We start from the raw sequence: 13,061 nt of genomic DNA on the forward strand, positions 1-13,061 counted from the left end.
ATGATCGCCTGTGCAAGACGAAGATCTTGCCATTGCATATACACTGCACTGCAGCCCTTAGCTCAAGTCGAAAGTACGTCATGCGCGGTTGCAAGTAAGCATTTTCCAGGGAAACTGTCCCAGACAGAGCATAGAGGTTTGGAAGTAAGGACATGAAAGTGTATTTACTCAATGAATGTAAGAACGAACCTGTTTTGTGTCGTCAAATAGGCACAACAACTAACGGCAGTACATTGCTGTATATGTTCATATTCCAGCAATTGCTTACCTCTGTTGCAAGACGTTGAATTGCGTGTTAAGGAAGTTGTTTCGATATGTAGTGCAGGCGGTCACGATATGTGAAGTGATGTGTACGCTCTGTTTTTCTAAACGCTTTAATGTGCTTTGGTGTTGTAGACTCAGTGGAATTAAAACTACAACTCTCAGTAGTAATTTTCCAAATATTTAAGTGCGTCGCTTGCCTAAGAAGACAACAGATGAAGATTAGGTACATTGTGCTGCTCTTTCTCTCCGTGTTTTGTTTGCTTGGTGGGGTCCTGCTAGTGGAATATACCTACATAAATCGGGGCAAAGTGCATTTTCAGCGACTGGCCGTGCTAAGTAACATGGTCAACGGCGAAGAAGATGACACAGTATCAAGGAAAGCTTCGCAAAATGTGAGACTGCTTTTTCTATTTGTTTACTTGGTGTAGTTGTGACAAACAAATTGTAGTTGGATTAAGTTCAAAATCATTTATAAATAACCGCGGTGTAATGGTACAGCCTGTTCGTTTTGGGTAGCACGGATCGGCAGATTGCGGTTTATTTTGCTATAGACTTTGGCCCATGTAAAACGATTGCATATTAATAGTTACATTTGAATATCCTAACAGTCTGTTCTGTTCACTAGAACAGCCACAATGCGCTTGGAGCCTATGAACCGCTTCAATCAGCACTGAACAACTCTACACAAAAAGTAAGTGTAGTATTAAGTATTCTGGCAGTTAATAAGTTCGAAGAACTTAAATTACAATGGATTATTATGTTGGAAAATGCGTGGCAGGGCAAAAGATTAAACAGATGAAGCAACAGCAGCAACTTTCGTCTGTCAAAGTATTTTTGAATGATGTACTGATTGCGGCACGATTTTGGATGCATCCTGTTTTAAATGCCTAGCGCAAGCACGAATTTTGTACCAAACAAATTTGCAGTAATTATTCGGTTGTCAGCATACAATATTTATGATAAGGGAGGTTATCGGCACAAGAAAGTCTGGTAAAAAGGTTACGATTGTTTTGTAAACCATAGAAGCACTAAACGACCCAGAAATATTGCATTTAAATCTGCATTTTCTCAACTTGTGTTGCACTTGGCAACAGACAGATTATCAATCAAACGTGTCACGTACAACTGTTGCTTAGTGTTTAAATCGTCTGCAGTGTGTGTCAAGCGAAAGTAAAAGGGAACTTCAACCCATTGCCAACAAGTAATACCTTGCCTATTAAACCCATTTAATGACCCTGTCCCATACGCTGTTATAATTTACGAAGATTGATTAGCGTTTTCGTGACCCTGGCGTTGTTTTACATAATACACATTGTACTTATAGCCCTTTGCATTAAAAATCGTCTGGAAAACTATTCCCCACATTCGAGGCAAGCGCACGCGTGCTTGGTACTAGGGGTTTAGTATGACGTCAGAAAATTGAACCATGTTAATTAACGTGTGTTTGATTGCAGATCAATATTGTGGTGTGGTATCCTCCATTCAACATGCCGGAGATTTGGAAATCTACTGACGGCGACGGCTGTGGAAACTGCGAACTCACAATGGACAAAAACATGGTAACTTTTGTAAGCTACCCAGAGTTACAATCAGTCGAGACCGAAACTTAAGTACGCTACGTTTGAATGGGCAATGCATTGAAATAGTGATTGAATACGCAAGTGCGCAAGTGGATAATAATCATAATTGTTGTACCCCTTATGCGAAATTTGCAAAAAACTCCAAAATCGTCCTGTACTTCTACGTGGGCTGACCGGTCTTCACGTCTTGATATAAACGTCTTGCTTATTTTCAATATGCGGTCATTATAACGATATCATTTTACCACGTAGCTGTGCCCACAAATAATACCACAAAGATTATTACTTTTATGAGAAAATAAGGGACGGGACGTATATTTTTTGTAGATCAACAGTTCAAGCACAAACGCAGTGGTGTATCATTTTCAGGAGGTTGACCCCAAAACTATGCCGAGCACAAGGTATGATATACAAAAATCTTAAGCGTTGACTGTGCTGTACACGGAAGCGGGAAGCAGAACCACTATTAATTCTTCGTCATTACAATGGTCTATTGAACTTTTGACATGTTTACATTATGCACGTTGAAGACCTGATTTCTAGGGTCTTGTACAACGTTGTAACAAACAGTAAAAACGAGGCACACAGTAAAAAACAAATTCCGAAGATAGTTATAGTGCAGAAGCACAGCACGATTAAAACTATGCGTTTTGGGAAAAACTGAGATGCACTTTCTCATAAAAAAAAAACATTTACCCCTCGTCGTTGACAATATAAATTGAAACCATGTCTATTAACTTAACCTCAGGATTAATACGTAGTTTATCTAGAAACCTGAGTCAATATTGGGTATGGTGGGCAAGGGAAGGTCCGATATCTTCCTATTATCTGAGAGGAAAACGATTCACGGACGTTAACAACGTCTTCAACCTAACCATGTCCTACAGGTAAGCACTGTTTCAACTAACACAACTCAATAGAAAGCATGTGGCTCTTAAGACTGTTCTTATCACTCCGACCAATGTATTGAGTCAAATACTGTTTGACTTGGTGGTATCAACATATTGATAGGCTTGTTTTGGGGCAGAATACGTGAAATTTTAGTGATTATTAGTTCCAGGCTATGCTTTCTGTGTATAACCATTTCTGATATAAGACATGAATATTTGCTTATGTTTTATGTTCTCATCAATATTGCGTAGATCCCATTCTGACATTTACTATCCTGACGGTTCGGCAGGGGAGCTCTACAAATCTCACAATCTACCGATAACTGAAACACAGTTGGACGAGTTAATCAACAACAAAACAGGCCTTGCTCTGTTCGTTGCGACAAACTGCGACTGGACAAGGGGTGCAGTTACCCGCCTCAATTTTGTAAAGACACTCATTGCAAAAGGTCTCAAGGTCGACACTGGCGGAGCGTGTTTTCAGCGAAAGTTACAAAACTTCCAAAACCATAATTACAAGTTTTATTTGGCTTTCGAGAACAGTTGGTTGTGCAAAGAATATATCACGGAAAAGTTTTGGGACAACGCCTTGGGTAATGGCACAGTCCCTGTTGTAATTGGACCGACCAAGGCCGACTACGAAAAAGTAGCACCGCCTAATTCGTTCATCTACGCTCAAGACTATACACCAACAGACTTGATACAGTATTTACAGTACTTGGACAAGAATGTGACTGCGTATAAAGAGTATCTGCGATGGATGACGATGCCTCAAGAAAAGATGCCCAACTATCGAAGGAGAACTCGTTGGTGTCAACTATGTAGAGTACTTCACGGTATTAACGTGGACAATCTTTACAATCCAGATTATGAGGAGCGTTATTCAGATATTCCTTTGTACGGTGAAGCGAAGAAGCCGCGAGTTGTTCCGTCTATAAGAGACATGTATTACGGCAACGAATATGCCGAATGCTTGGCACATTAGAAAATTTACGATGTTATAAAATTTTTAGGTGGTTCGACAGTTTACCACAAACCTCATAGGGACCAATACCACAATCCTCAAAACTTAAGGCACGAATTTATTACACGTTGGATTCATATTCAACATCAGAATCTTTCATGATGTGAGGGCAGTTCTTTAAGAAAACTACATACGTGGCAATATGGCTAACCACTAATATGGTACACTGTGGATGTACGCCGTCAGTGTAGGCACAGGGAATTGTATCTACTATGAAACGGCTTTTTGAATCATGCGGTATATGTAATGTTCCTTCGTTTTGAGACATGGTATTTTGGTCGTTCAGTCGCGCAGCGTAATGTTACGTCTTCTATTGTATTGTACACTGTAACGCGATAGCCACAAACTTTCTTCCTAATTCTTTTCAACGCAAGGACTGCTGTGTTTGAAAAACCGTTGGCTCGACCACAAAACAGTTTTATTTCTGTTTTTAAATGTCGTACTGACGTGGACCAAGTATTTCCGACACGTGTTACTCAGTAATTTGTTTCAAACTTAATCATTTTTCTCTTCACAGTCTAAGGTACTTTTGCATCGAAAACATTGTCTCAAGGAAATCATGCGTTTACGTTTAAATGTGATGTAATATTGTTAAAAGTTGTGGTGAGAGTGATCTGAAACGTCTTTCCGCCAAGAATTCAATTTAGCGTGGCCCAAATAGTTATGAGAAGCCTAATTTATTGAAGACAATAGTTTATCGTGTAAAGTCAATCGTTCCAGTAAGATTCACTTTCACCACTGATGAAAGGGCTTTCAACTGTAATTTTGGGACGATAACAAAAGCTTTATGGTGGCTATTGTTGTACTGTAACATTGCGGTTGCATTTGAGATGTACCTTTCCGTAGTAAAAAAAAAAATCTTGCACTTTTTTGTTTCTAAAGGACGTGCAGTTTATACGTTGGTGTTACTATGAGCAACTGTCAAACTATCCAGAATTTCTTGCACAAGGCCGAGGCAAATGATATCATGCATTCTTAATTCAATATTAAATTTTGCAAAAAATTTTCAACTTTGTCAAATTTGCAAAACAATTTGTATACATTTTTGTGACAGCGCTTTCCTTAAAAAGGCGTACACTAGATGACGACAAAGCGCTCGCGTTCAAGACAAAAGCGGGGCGAACCACATTGTTTTCAAATCGGCCAATTTTCATCACCCTCGACCGTTTTAGGGGTTAATGTATGGCCCCTTGTTATCTTTGTCTGTTGATAAAGCTAAATAGACAATCACCAGGAAACAGATAATTTACAGGTCATGCTGCGTTGCCAATGTGATTTAGTCCTCAAATAAAACGTCCCGATGCGTTCGAAAGCTAAAAACGCATGGAAATTTTAATAGCCGATGTAAAAGTTAGCCTTTTCTACCACTTACAGTGTCTGAGAAACCATGCAAAAGTTTCATATGGAACTACCCATAGTTTGGTACCACCTGGGTTGCAATGTAGCTGACGGTTGTACAAACACTTTTCGCAACAAAACCTGTTGTTACAAATGTATGGGTAATAGACATAAAGGTAATTTTGCCAAGTGAATATAAGCAAATAAACCAAAGATAATAATCTCACCATACACGTAAAAGACTAGGCGAAAAAAAACATTACCACTGATAGACGCACAAGAGCCACGATAAGTATTTCATCTTGGATAATGTTACATTAAACCAAAAACATTGCCATAATGTGATGGCGAAAAGCAAGTTTTCAGTTAATAATTGAAATAACGTCTTAACCAAGATGTTAAACTTTCGAACGATAGACACAGAGAAACCGCTATCTGTGATTTTGTTGCAGAGTTTGTCACAGAAGTCAAAAACATAAGCAACACGTAACGTTTTCGGCTAATTTGATGCAATAACGCCACATATGTAAGTCCAAAACCGGTGTTACGCTTCTTAAATAAACGCTTTCCTAGGTCCTCAGGACGCTGCATTAACGGCTAACCACAAGCCTGTTCCAGTACAACGGTTAAACAATTCAATTCAATCTTGTTCATAAAAACTTTAAAAATACCACAGACGAATGACAATCTGCCAAAAACGGTCTGTCTCGCGATTTTCTCTTAAGAGTCCCGTGTTAGCCCGGTTTATCTTTTGTCTCCCCCGTCATTGGCCCAACCGTGTCACGTGAGAGGAAGGGAGCTAGCGCTGCGATATAAAATCAACGTGCGGTGACTGGTGCGTTCGAGACACTTAGTAAATAAAAATATGCTTGGTTGTGCACTGCTTTTATAAGAGACTGACTGTTAAACCACTTTATTGGCACGAGCTTTCGCGAGATTGATCTCGCTTCATCAGGTGCAGCAAATGACGTGTCAAATAAAATGCGGTTACAGCGCTAAAAACAAGGAAGAAAAAAGAAAAAACGCACGAAGAGGTGATAATTGTTGGTCACTGAGTGCCCGTGGCATCTTGGTGCGTATAATGGCTCATAAAGCCCCAGTCTCTATTGAGACCGTGGTTGATGGAGTCAAATTTTTGGATGAGGCGTTGTTCTGCCGTCTCTCTCGCTAGTCTCGTTCTTCTTATAACCTTCTGTAGCACCATGACCCTCAAGTGCCAATAAAGTTGTTTAACAGTCAGTCTCTTATAAAAGCAGTGCACAAGCAAGCATATAGTCATAGTCAGAGACAGACACGACAAACTGAAGAAATTAAATAAAAATATAAATCAACACAAAACATTTAAATGAACAGGTGGAAGGTGAAATAACAAAAGGTGAAAAAGAACGTGGCGCAAAAAAATACTTGATAAAACAAAGCGTGCAACTTGAAAATGAAACGGAACAAGTGGGCAATTGGTCCAGGTCACCACCTGTGTCGTGGGGTCTCCCGTAGGTGGCAATGTCCGGACTTCCTCTTCCACGGCTGGTCGCCCCTCCAACTTGTCCGCCCCTCCACCTTGAGTTTGTTTGAGGCGATTATAATGGACGACTTTTCGGTGTCCTTCTTCGTCCTCGATCTCATACGTCACGGCTGACTTGATGTCCACCACTTTGTACGGGCCTTTGAACGGAAGGTGGAATTTCCTCGCCATCCCTGGCTTCACCGCGGGGTCTGTTAAGAGAACAAAATCACCCACATTCAGCCGTTTGTCCCTCTTATGTCGGTCGTACTGCGACGCTATGCGCCGTCTTTGTTTCCGCAACGTCTCACGGGCCACCTCTTCAGCTAACTGGAGCCTAGCGCGTAGACCTTCCAGTGGTGCCGGTAATGGATCGCGCTGGGCGGGAGCACCGAATAAACCTGCTGGGAGTCGCAGGGCGTGGCCATTTAACAAATAATGTGGTGACACACCTGTACTTTCTTGGACACTCGCATTATTGGCGGCGACCACCGCCCAAAGCGCCTCATCCCAGCACCGTTCATCGCGCTGAACGTAATTCCGTATCATGGAGAGTATTGTTCGGTTGTTGCGTTCGCCCATATCAACCGTGCTAGCTCTTTAAATAAAATAGATTCAAAGTTTGCACCTTGATCGGAATGGATTACGTCCGGGACGCCGTGTACCGTAAACCAACGATGAAACATTGTCCTGGCTACGTCTTCTGCCCTTCGCGTCCTGAGTGGCCATGCGCGCACGTATTTAGTGAATATGTCGCATGCAACCAATACGTATTGATTACCACTGGAGGTCGTCGGAAGTGGCCCCATTATGTCCACCTCGACCCGCTCCATTGGTTGCATTTCCCCGGAAGGAACCAACGGAGCACGGGGCCTTGCTGTAAACTTCTTACTTCTTTGGCAGTGGCGACAGGAACGGACATAAGCCTCAACGTCGGTCCTCCAACCGGGCCAGAAGTGTCTTTCTTCGATCTTCGAACAGGTTTTTGCCATCCCGAGATGGCCACCGCCAAGTGGTGCGTCGTGCAAAACGGACATAATCGTTTCTCTGGTGGTCTGTGGAGTGAAAAGGCGGTACACACACGCGCCCGATTAATGTAAGGAGTCACTTGTTTGATGCAACAAGTTGTTTTGAACGATTAACCGCCCGAATTGCCCCCAAAGGTGTTTGGTCATCGTCGAGGCAGACCTAACTGTTCGGTAAGGTGGTCTCTTGCCAAGGTTTAACCACCTAAAAGCCGGGGAAATTTCGGGGTCGTCGTGTTGGGCTTTCCTTTTTTCCTCATATGACAGTCCAATGGAGCGACGCAAGTCTAAGGAATAAACTTCTCCTGTACCGTTGCGACGACTGTTTGTGCCGTAGGAAGTGTTGACCGGGAACGGCATCGCTTCTTCTTCTTCACCGGTCAAGCGGCTTAGTGCATCGGCGTTGCCGTGTTTTTTTCCCGGGCGATGAATGCGTGTGAAGTCGTACTCTGCGAGGCGTTCAAACCAACGCGCACACTGGCCATACATCTCCCGCGACTTCCACAACCTCCGCAGTGACGAATGGTCAGTCCGCAGTAGAAAGTGCCTGCCAAGCAAAAAACACGTATACAATTTAACGGCGTATACTACAGCTAACAATTCTTTTCGCGAAGTAGAATAATTGCGCTCAGCTTTCGATGGCGATTTGCTGCCATAGGCGATCACATGTTCTTTGTCATCTACTACTTGGGACAACACTTCCCACCGCGTTATTGGAAGCGTCGTTATCTAATACAAATCGCTGAAAAGTCAGGGTGCTGTAGAATAGGTGCTTGTGTAAGGCGTCGCCTTAGTTCGTCGAATGCATCTTGTTGCTCTTCCCTCCATTTGAGTGTCCGACCCTTTTCTGTAAGCTTGTGTAACGGACCAGCCACCCGAGCATAATCTTTGATAAATCTGCGATAATAAGAAGTAAGGCCAACGAATTGTCGAATGTGTTTAACACTCCTCGGGGTAGGCCAGGAACTTACAGCATCTATTTTGCCGGGATCGCAAGACACTCCTTTATCGGAAATCACATGCCCCAAAAAACTTACTTGCGATTGAAACAAATTGCATTTGGTCGGTTTCAACGTAAAACCCGCCTCTACTAACCGATCGAGTACTCTACTTAAACGATCCATGTGCTCTTCAAAGGTAGTGGCATATACTATAATATCGTCGAGGTATGCCAAAGCGCCGCGCCATTCCATCCCGTTTAGAACTAGCCGCATTTATCTCTGAAAACTAGCCGCGGCATTGCACAGTCCCATGGGCATAACATTAAACTCGTAAAGTCCCATGTGCGAAGAAAAAGCGGTTTTCTCTCGGCAGTCATTCCGTATTGGAATCTGCCAATAGCCTGACTTAAGATCAAGAGTTGAGAAAAACTTTGCATGAGCCATAACGTCTAAACTATCGTCCACCCTTGGTATCGGGTAGCTACACTTTTTTGTAAGAATGTTTATTTGCCGGTAATCCACACAAAACCTCGTCTCACCAGACTTTTTCCGAACCAGAACGACGGGACTTGACCACGGCGATTGCGAAGGGCGCACCAAACCCTGTTGCTCCATCTCCCCGACAATTTCCTCCACTTTCCTTTTGTTTCCTGGGGTCATCCGTCGTGGCGGTTGTCGGACCGGTGCATGATCACCTGTATCTATCGCGTGTTCGGCCAAGTGGGTCCGACCGAGATCCCCTGCCTCTATGCAAAACGCGGCTTGTTTCCTAGAAATTAATTCTTCGACACGTTTTTTCTGAGCGGACGTCAGTCCCTCAACAGGAACTTGGATCGCACTAGGGATATTTTCTGGGGGATTCCTTATGAATGAACCAACAACGCATACCTCTGAAAATGGTGGGATCGTCACATCTTCTTTCAGACATACATCTGTGCGTTTACAGTGGAAGGGGGAAGAAAGTAGAGCTGCGGAACCCGATCCAACGTAGAACAACATTTTTTTGTAACAGAGTTGGCAACCGTTGCTCTGAATGAAGTCCCGGCCTAAAATGCATTCTTCTTGAATGTAGCGTGTCACGCACATTCTTTGCGATAAGCGTAACCCGCAAATCCTTACGTCAACATCGACAGCGCCGTCCATCAAAAATACTTCTCCGGAAGCGTTGACATACTCTGTTTCCAACGGTAAGGGTTGTAACACCCTATTAGGTGTAGCTTTAAGTGACTTATATACGCGACGGTTTAATACGCTTATTGTCGCACAAGTGTCTACTAGAGCGCACACGATCCGATCTCCCAACAATATGTTCAATATGTGTCTAAAAGGTGTAGATTTAATCGTCCTATCGCCGCCGCGTCGACAGCAATTTCTTGCCATATGGCCACGTACCCCACAGTTGTAGCAAGCGCTTGTAGACTTACTTGGGCGCAACCGCAGTGGTCCGGGTCGCTGGAAAACGTCGAGATCACGGCGCATGGCATCGAGCTCGTTACGAAAGCTATCAATAGATCGCTGCACATTTGAATTAAGCTCAACCAAAGTGTTTTTGAGTTCGACCAACTCAGGATTTCGGGTTGAACTTATCGAGGTAACGGGAAGAGAGCCGTGTGACACATCGGACTCGACGAACATTTTAGCACAAACACTGAAATCCCGCTGTGGACACTTTTGTCTAACTGAGTCCACTAGTAGGCGGTCCTTGAGACCCCGCAATAAAGCGAGAAGCATCACCTCATTTTTAATGGCGGCGCCGGCTGCCCTCGGATACGCAATGGCGGCTAAAGCTTCTATGGCATACACAAAAGTTCTACCGTCTTCTTGTGGTCCTTGGATTCGGTTGACCAACTGGCCTCTCAGCGCGCATTGGCCAGTGGCGTTTACTCCGACTGCTTTGGCTTTAGTAACTATCTCTTCAAATTGCATTTCGTACAGATTATCGGCCCCGTTTTAAACATTCCATATAAAGTCTTTGTCAACATTTCTTAAGAAAGGGTGCTTCTTAACCTCTTCGGTAGCTTTTGTGCTGGCGCAATAAGAATTAAAAACTTGTAAAAATGAGTTAAAATTGTCTCCGTTTCTGAAATGCGGGGGAGTCATGCCGATGTTAAAAGCCATGTTCCGGATCAAAAAAAAATATGACGCACCTTAGTCCTTTCTCGTGTGACAGGAACTCTTCTTCTGTGCAGCGTCCTGGCGTGCTTGCCAATTTCGTGTTACGCTTCTTAAATAAACGCTTTCCAAGGTCCTCAGGACGCTGCATTAACGGCCAACCACAAGCCTGCTCCAGCACAACGGTTAAACAATTCAATTCAATCTTGTTCATAAAAACTCTAAAAATCCCACAGACGAATCACAATCTGCCAAAAACTGTTTGTCTCGCGATTTTCTCTTAGAGTCTCGTGTTAGCCCGGTTTATCTTTTGTCTCCCCCGTCATTGGCCCAACCGTGTCACGTGAGAGGAAGGGAGCTAGCGCTGCGATATAAAATCAACGTGCGGTGACTGGTGCGTTCGAGACACTTCGTAAATAAAAATATAAATCAACACAAAACATTTAAATGAACAAGTGGAAGGTGAAATAACAAAAGGTGAAAAAGAAAGTGGCGTAAAAGAATACGTGATATAACAAAGCGTGCAACTTGAAAATGAAACGGAACAAGTGGGCAAATTCTTTTGCGCTAAACCGGAAAGCACAAACCTCTTACGTTTATGCCCTAAAGCAGGGAGAGTGCAGTCAACTAATTTTCGGCACCAAGAGAAGCGCATATATGATATTACCACGCCACAGAGCTAGTTGCATTACGATATTTCGGTGTACAAACTAATCGCAGTCCACCCGCACTCTGAGACAAAACTATTGCATCGGAGATATATACGATGGTGCTGTATAGTGAGCGTTAGCCTGCATGCTGACCCAATGCTGAGTAAACTGAGTCAACTTGTCTAAGGCGTACGATCCTCGATCGATATATATAAATTACGCCTATCTAAATGCATAGAATTTTTGAATTTCGTTTCGACTTTCGTTTTGAAAAACGAAATTTATATATAAACAATCATTTCAGTTTTTTGTAGTGATCTGCAAATAGGATCACTGTTCGACTGCAATTTTAAAATAACTGAAGCGACAGATGATGCAGACTGCTTTTAGCCTTGGGAAATTCCCATTTGTAATTAATGTGACGACTTATCAGTACAATCGCTTGCCTTGTGCGTTATTTTGAGGTTTATTAAGAGAATGATTAGTTTGAATTGTTTTGAATACAGAATAACACAAACCAATTTTGAAATGAATCTCCTTTCCAAACTGACAACTATACAACTTGCAAATTACGGCTTTTCACAATCAAAATTTATTTTGCGCTAAAAGTTACAACAAGATTATCATACACATAGGAAGAAAACAGATAGGGCGGAGAGGTAATCGCAGTTTTGAAATCATCAATTTATGACGTCATATCTTCGCCCTGTGTCCAGCAAACGTAACAAAATAACGTCAATAATACCGTGTTGTGCAAAAAAGTAACATAAATGAATTAGGCGTGTGGGGGAGGTGTGTTTGTATCGTTGTTTGCTTGATTGTGAAAACGGTCTCCTTCACCAGCGAAAAACTGAAGTGCTGGATCATTAGGATCTTCTTTTGGGCAAAAGTTTGCGGAGCAGAAATAGCAATACATTTTGAACGCACCACCTAAAATAAAGCAATGTCAAAATTTATTTACTTGACACTTCAAATGTTGCCTAATTTACAAAACTACGAACTTTTTTTGCAAGTCAACGTTACCATTAGCAAAACTTTGAATGAAAATACTTCTGATCCTTATGTTGTTTTAAATGCCAACGAAAATTCCACTTACTGAATGGATCACAAGTTGGGAACCTGAAATTTCCGTTCGCTTTTATTCGGCAGAAGTATGGACACACTGTATTTACGATGCGATCTAATAAAAATATGCAATAGATGTAACTTATGTAAATTATAAAGGAACAATATGAATGTAAATAATTGACCCAGACTAACTTATAAAACACTCACCTATGATAATGCCAGATCGAACAACCAGTACTAACGACAGGAAGAGAACAGCAAAGAATATAGTCTTCATCTTGAATTGTTTGCATCCAACAATAATGCTTGCTTTGGAGTGATTTTAAATCTTGGGCTTTGATATATAGCTTGTTGGACGCAAAGAAAAACTCGCGAATCGAAATAAACCAGAGGCAACAAAAATTATCTCGAAAATCGTTGAATGTTAGCGTGCAAAAATACGCTATCTAAACGATTACAATCGTATCGTGGCATGCAGAAGGTGAGTCATAGCCGAAAAAACACAAGCGGGTTTCGCAGCTTCGGGCGAAGTTGTTACGTGGGCGAAGCAACATATGTCATACTTCGAAACACGCCAACCTAGTTCAAGGCCCAAACCAGAAAAATATGTCGTAAACAAATTGTTTGCGCAGGGCTATATGCTCAGGTTCAGACAGCATTTCCATTTG

The 13,061-nt window shown here is 42.3% G+C and overlaps 3 protein-coding genes across 3 annotated transcripts; 1 reads left to right on the forward strand and 2 right to left on the reverse strand.

Moving 5' to 3' along the window:
- On the forward strand, positions 1 to 4,525 carry LOC145909350 (3-galactosyl-N-acetylglucosaminide 4-alpha-L-fucosyltransferase FUT3-like). The gene is made up of 7 exons (XM_082996741.1): positions 1 to 94; positions 397 to 656; positions 890 to 955; positions 1,719 to 1,823; positions 2,172 to 2,245; positions 2,615 to 2,731; positions 2,987 to 4,525. The coding sequence occupies exons 1-7, from the start codon at positions 1 to 3 to the stop codon at positions 3,717 to 3,719; spliced, it is 1,449 nt and encodes a 482-aa protein (XP_082852867.1). The 3' UTR covers positions 3,720 to 4,525.
- A 1,698-nt stretch (positions 4,526 to 6,223) lies between these two features.
- On the reverse strand, positions 6,224 to 10,681 carry LOC145909352 (uncharacterized). The gene is made up of 8 exons (XM_082996742.1): positions 10,571 to 10,681; positions 9,988 to 10,474; positions 8,868 to 9,738; positions 8,412 to 8,519; positions 7,828 to 8,169; positions 7,416 to 7,652; positions 6,568 to 7,195; positions 6,224 to 6,304 (listed from the first exon to the last, which is right to left on the reverse strand). Exons 1-8 carry the CDS (start codon positions 10,679 to 10,681, stop codon positions 6,224 to 6,226), a joined length of 2,865 nt encoding a protein of 954 aa, XP_082852868.1.
- A 1,277-nt stretch (positions 10,682 to 11,958) lies between these two features.
- Positions 11,959 to 12,689, reverse strand: LOC145909148 (uncharacterized). The gene is made up of 3 exons (XM_082996468.1): positions 12,601 to 12,689; positions 12,422 to 12,505; positions 11,959 to 12,255 (listed from the first exon to the last, which is right to left on the reverse strand). Exons 1-3 carry the CDS (start codon positions 12,668 to 12,670, stop codon positions 12,101 to 12,103), a joined length of 309 nt encoding a protein of 102 aa, XP_082852594.1. The 5' UTR covers positions 12,671 to 12,689; the 3' UTR covers positions 11,959 to 12,100.
- Positions 12,690 to 13,061: the final 372 nt, after the last annotated feature.

This window comes from Ascidia mentula, chromosome 7 (genome assembly GCF_947561715.1).
Source record: "Ascidia mentula chromosome 7, kaAscMent1.1, whole genome shotgun sequence".
Taxonomy (NCBI): Eukaryota; Metazoa; Chordata; class Ascidiacea; order Phlebobranchia; family Ascidiidae; genus Ascidia; species Ascidia mentula.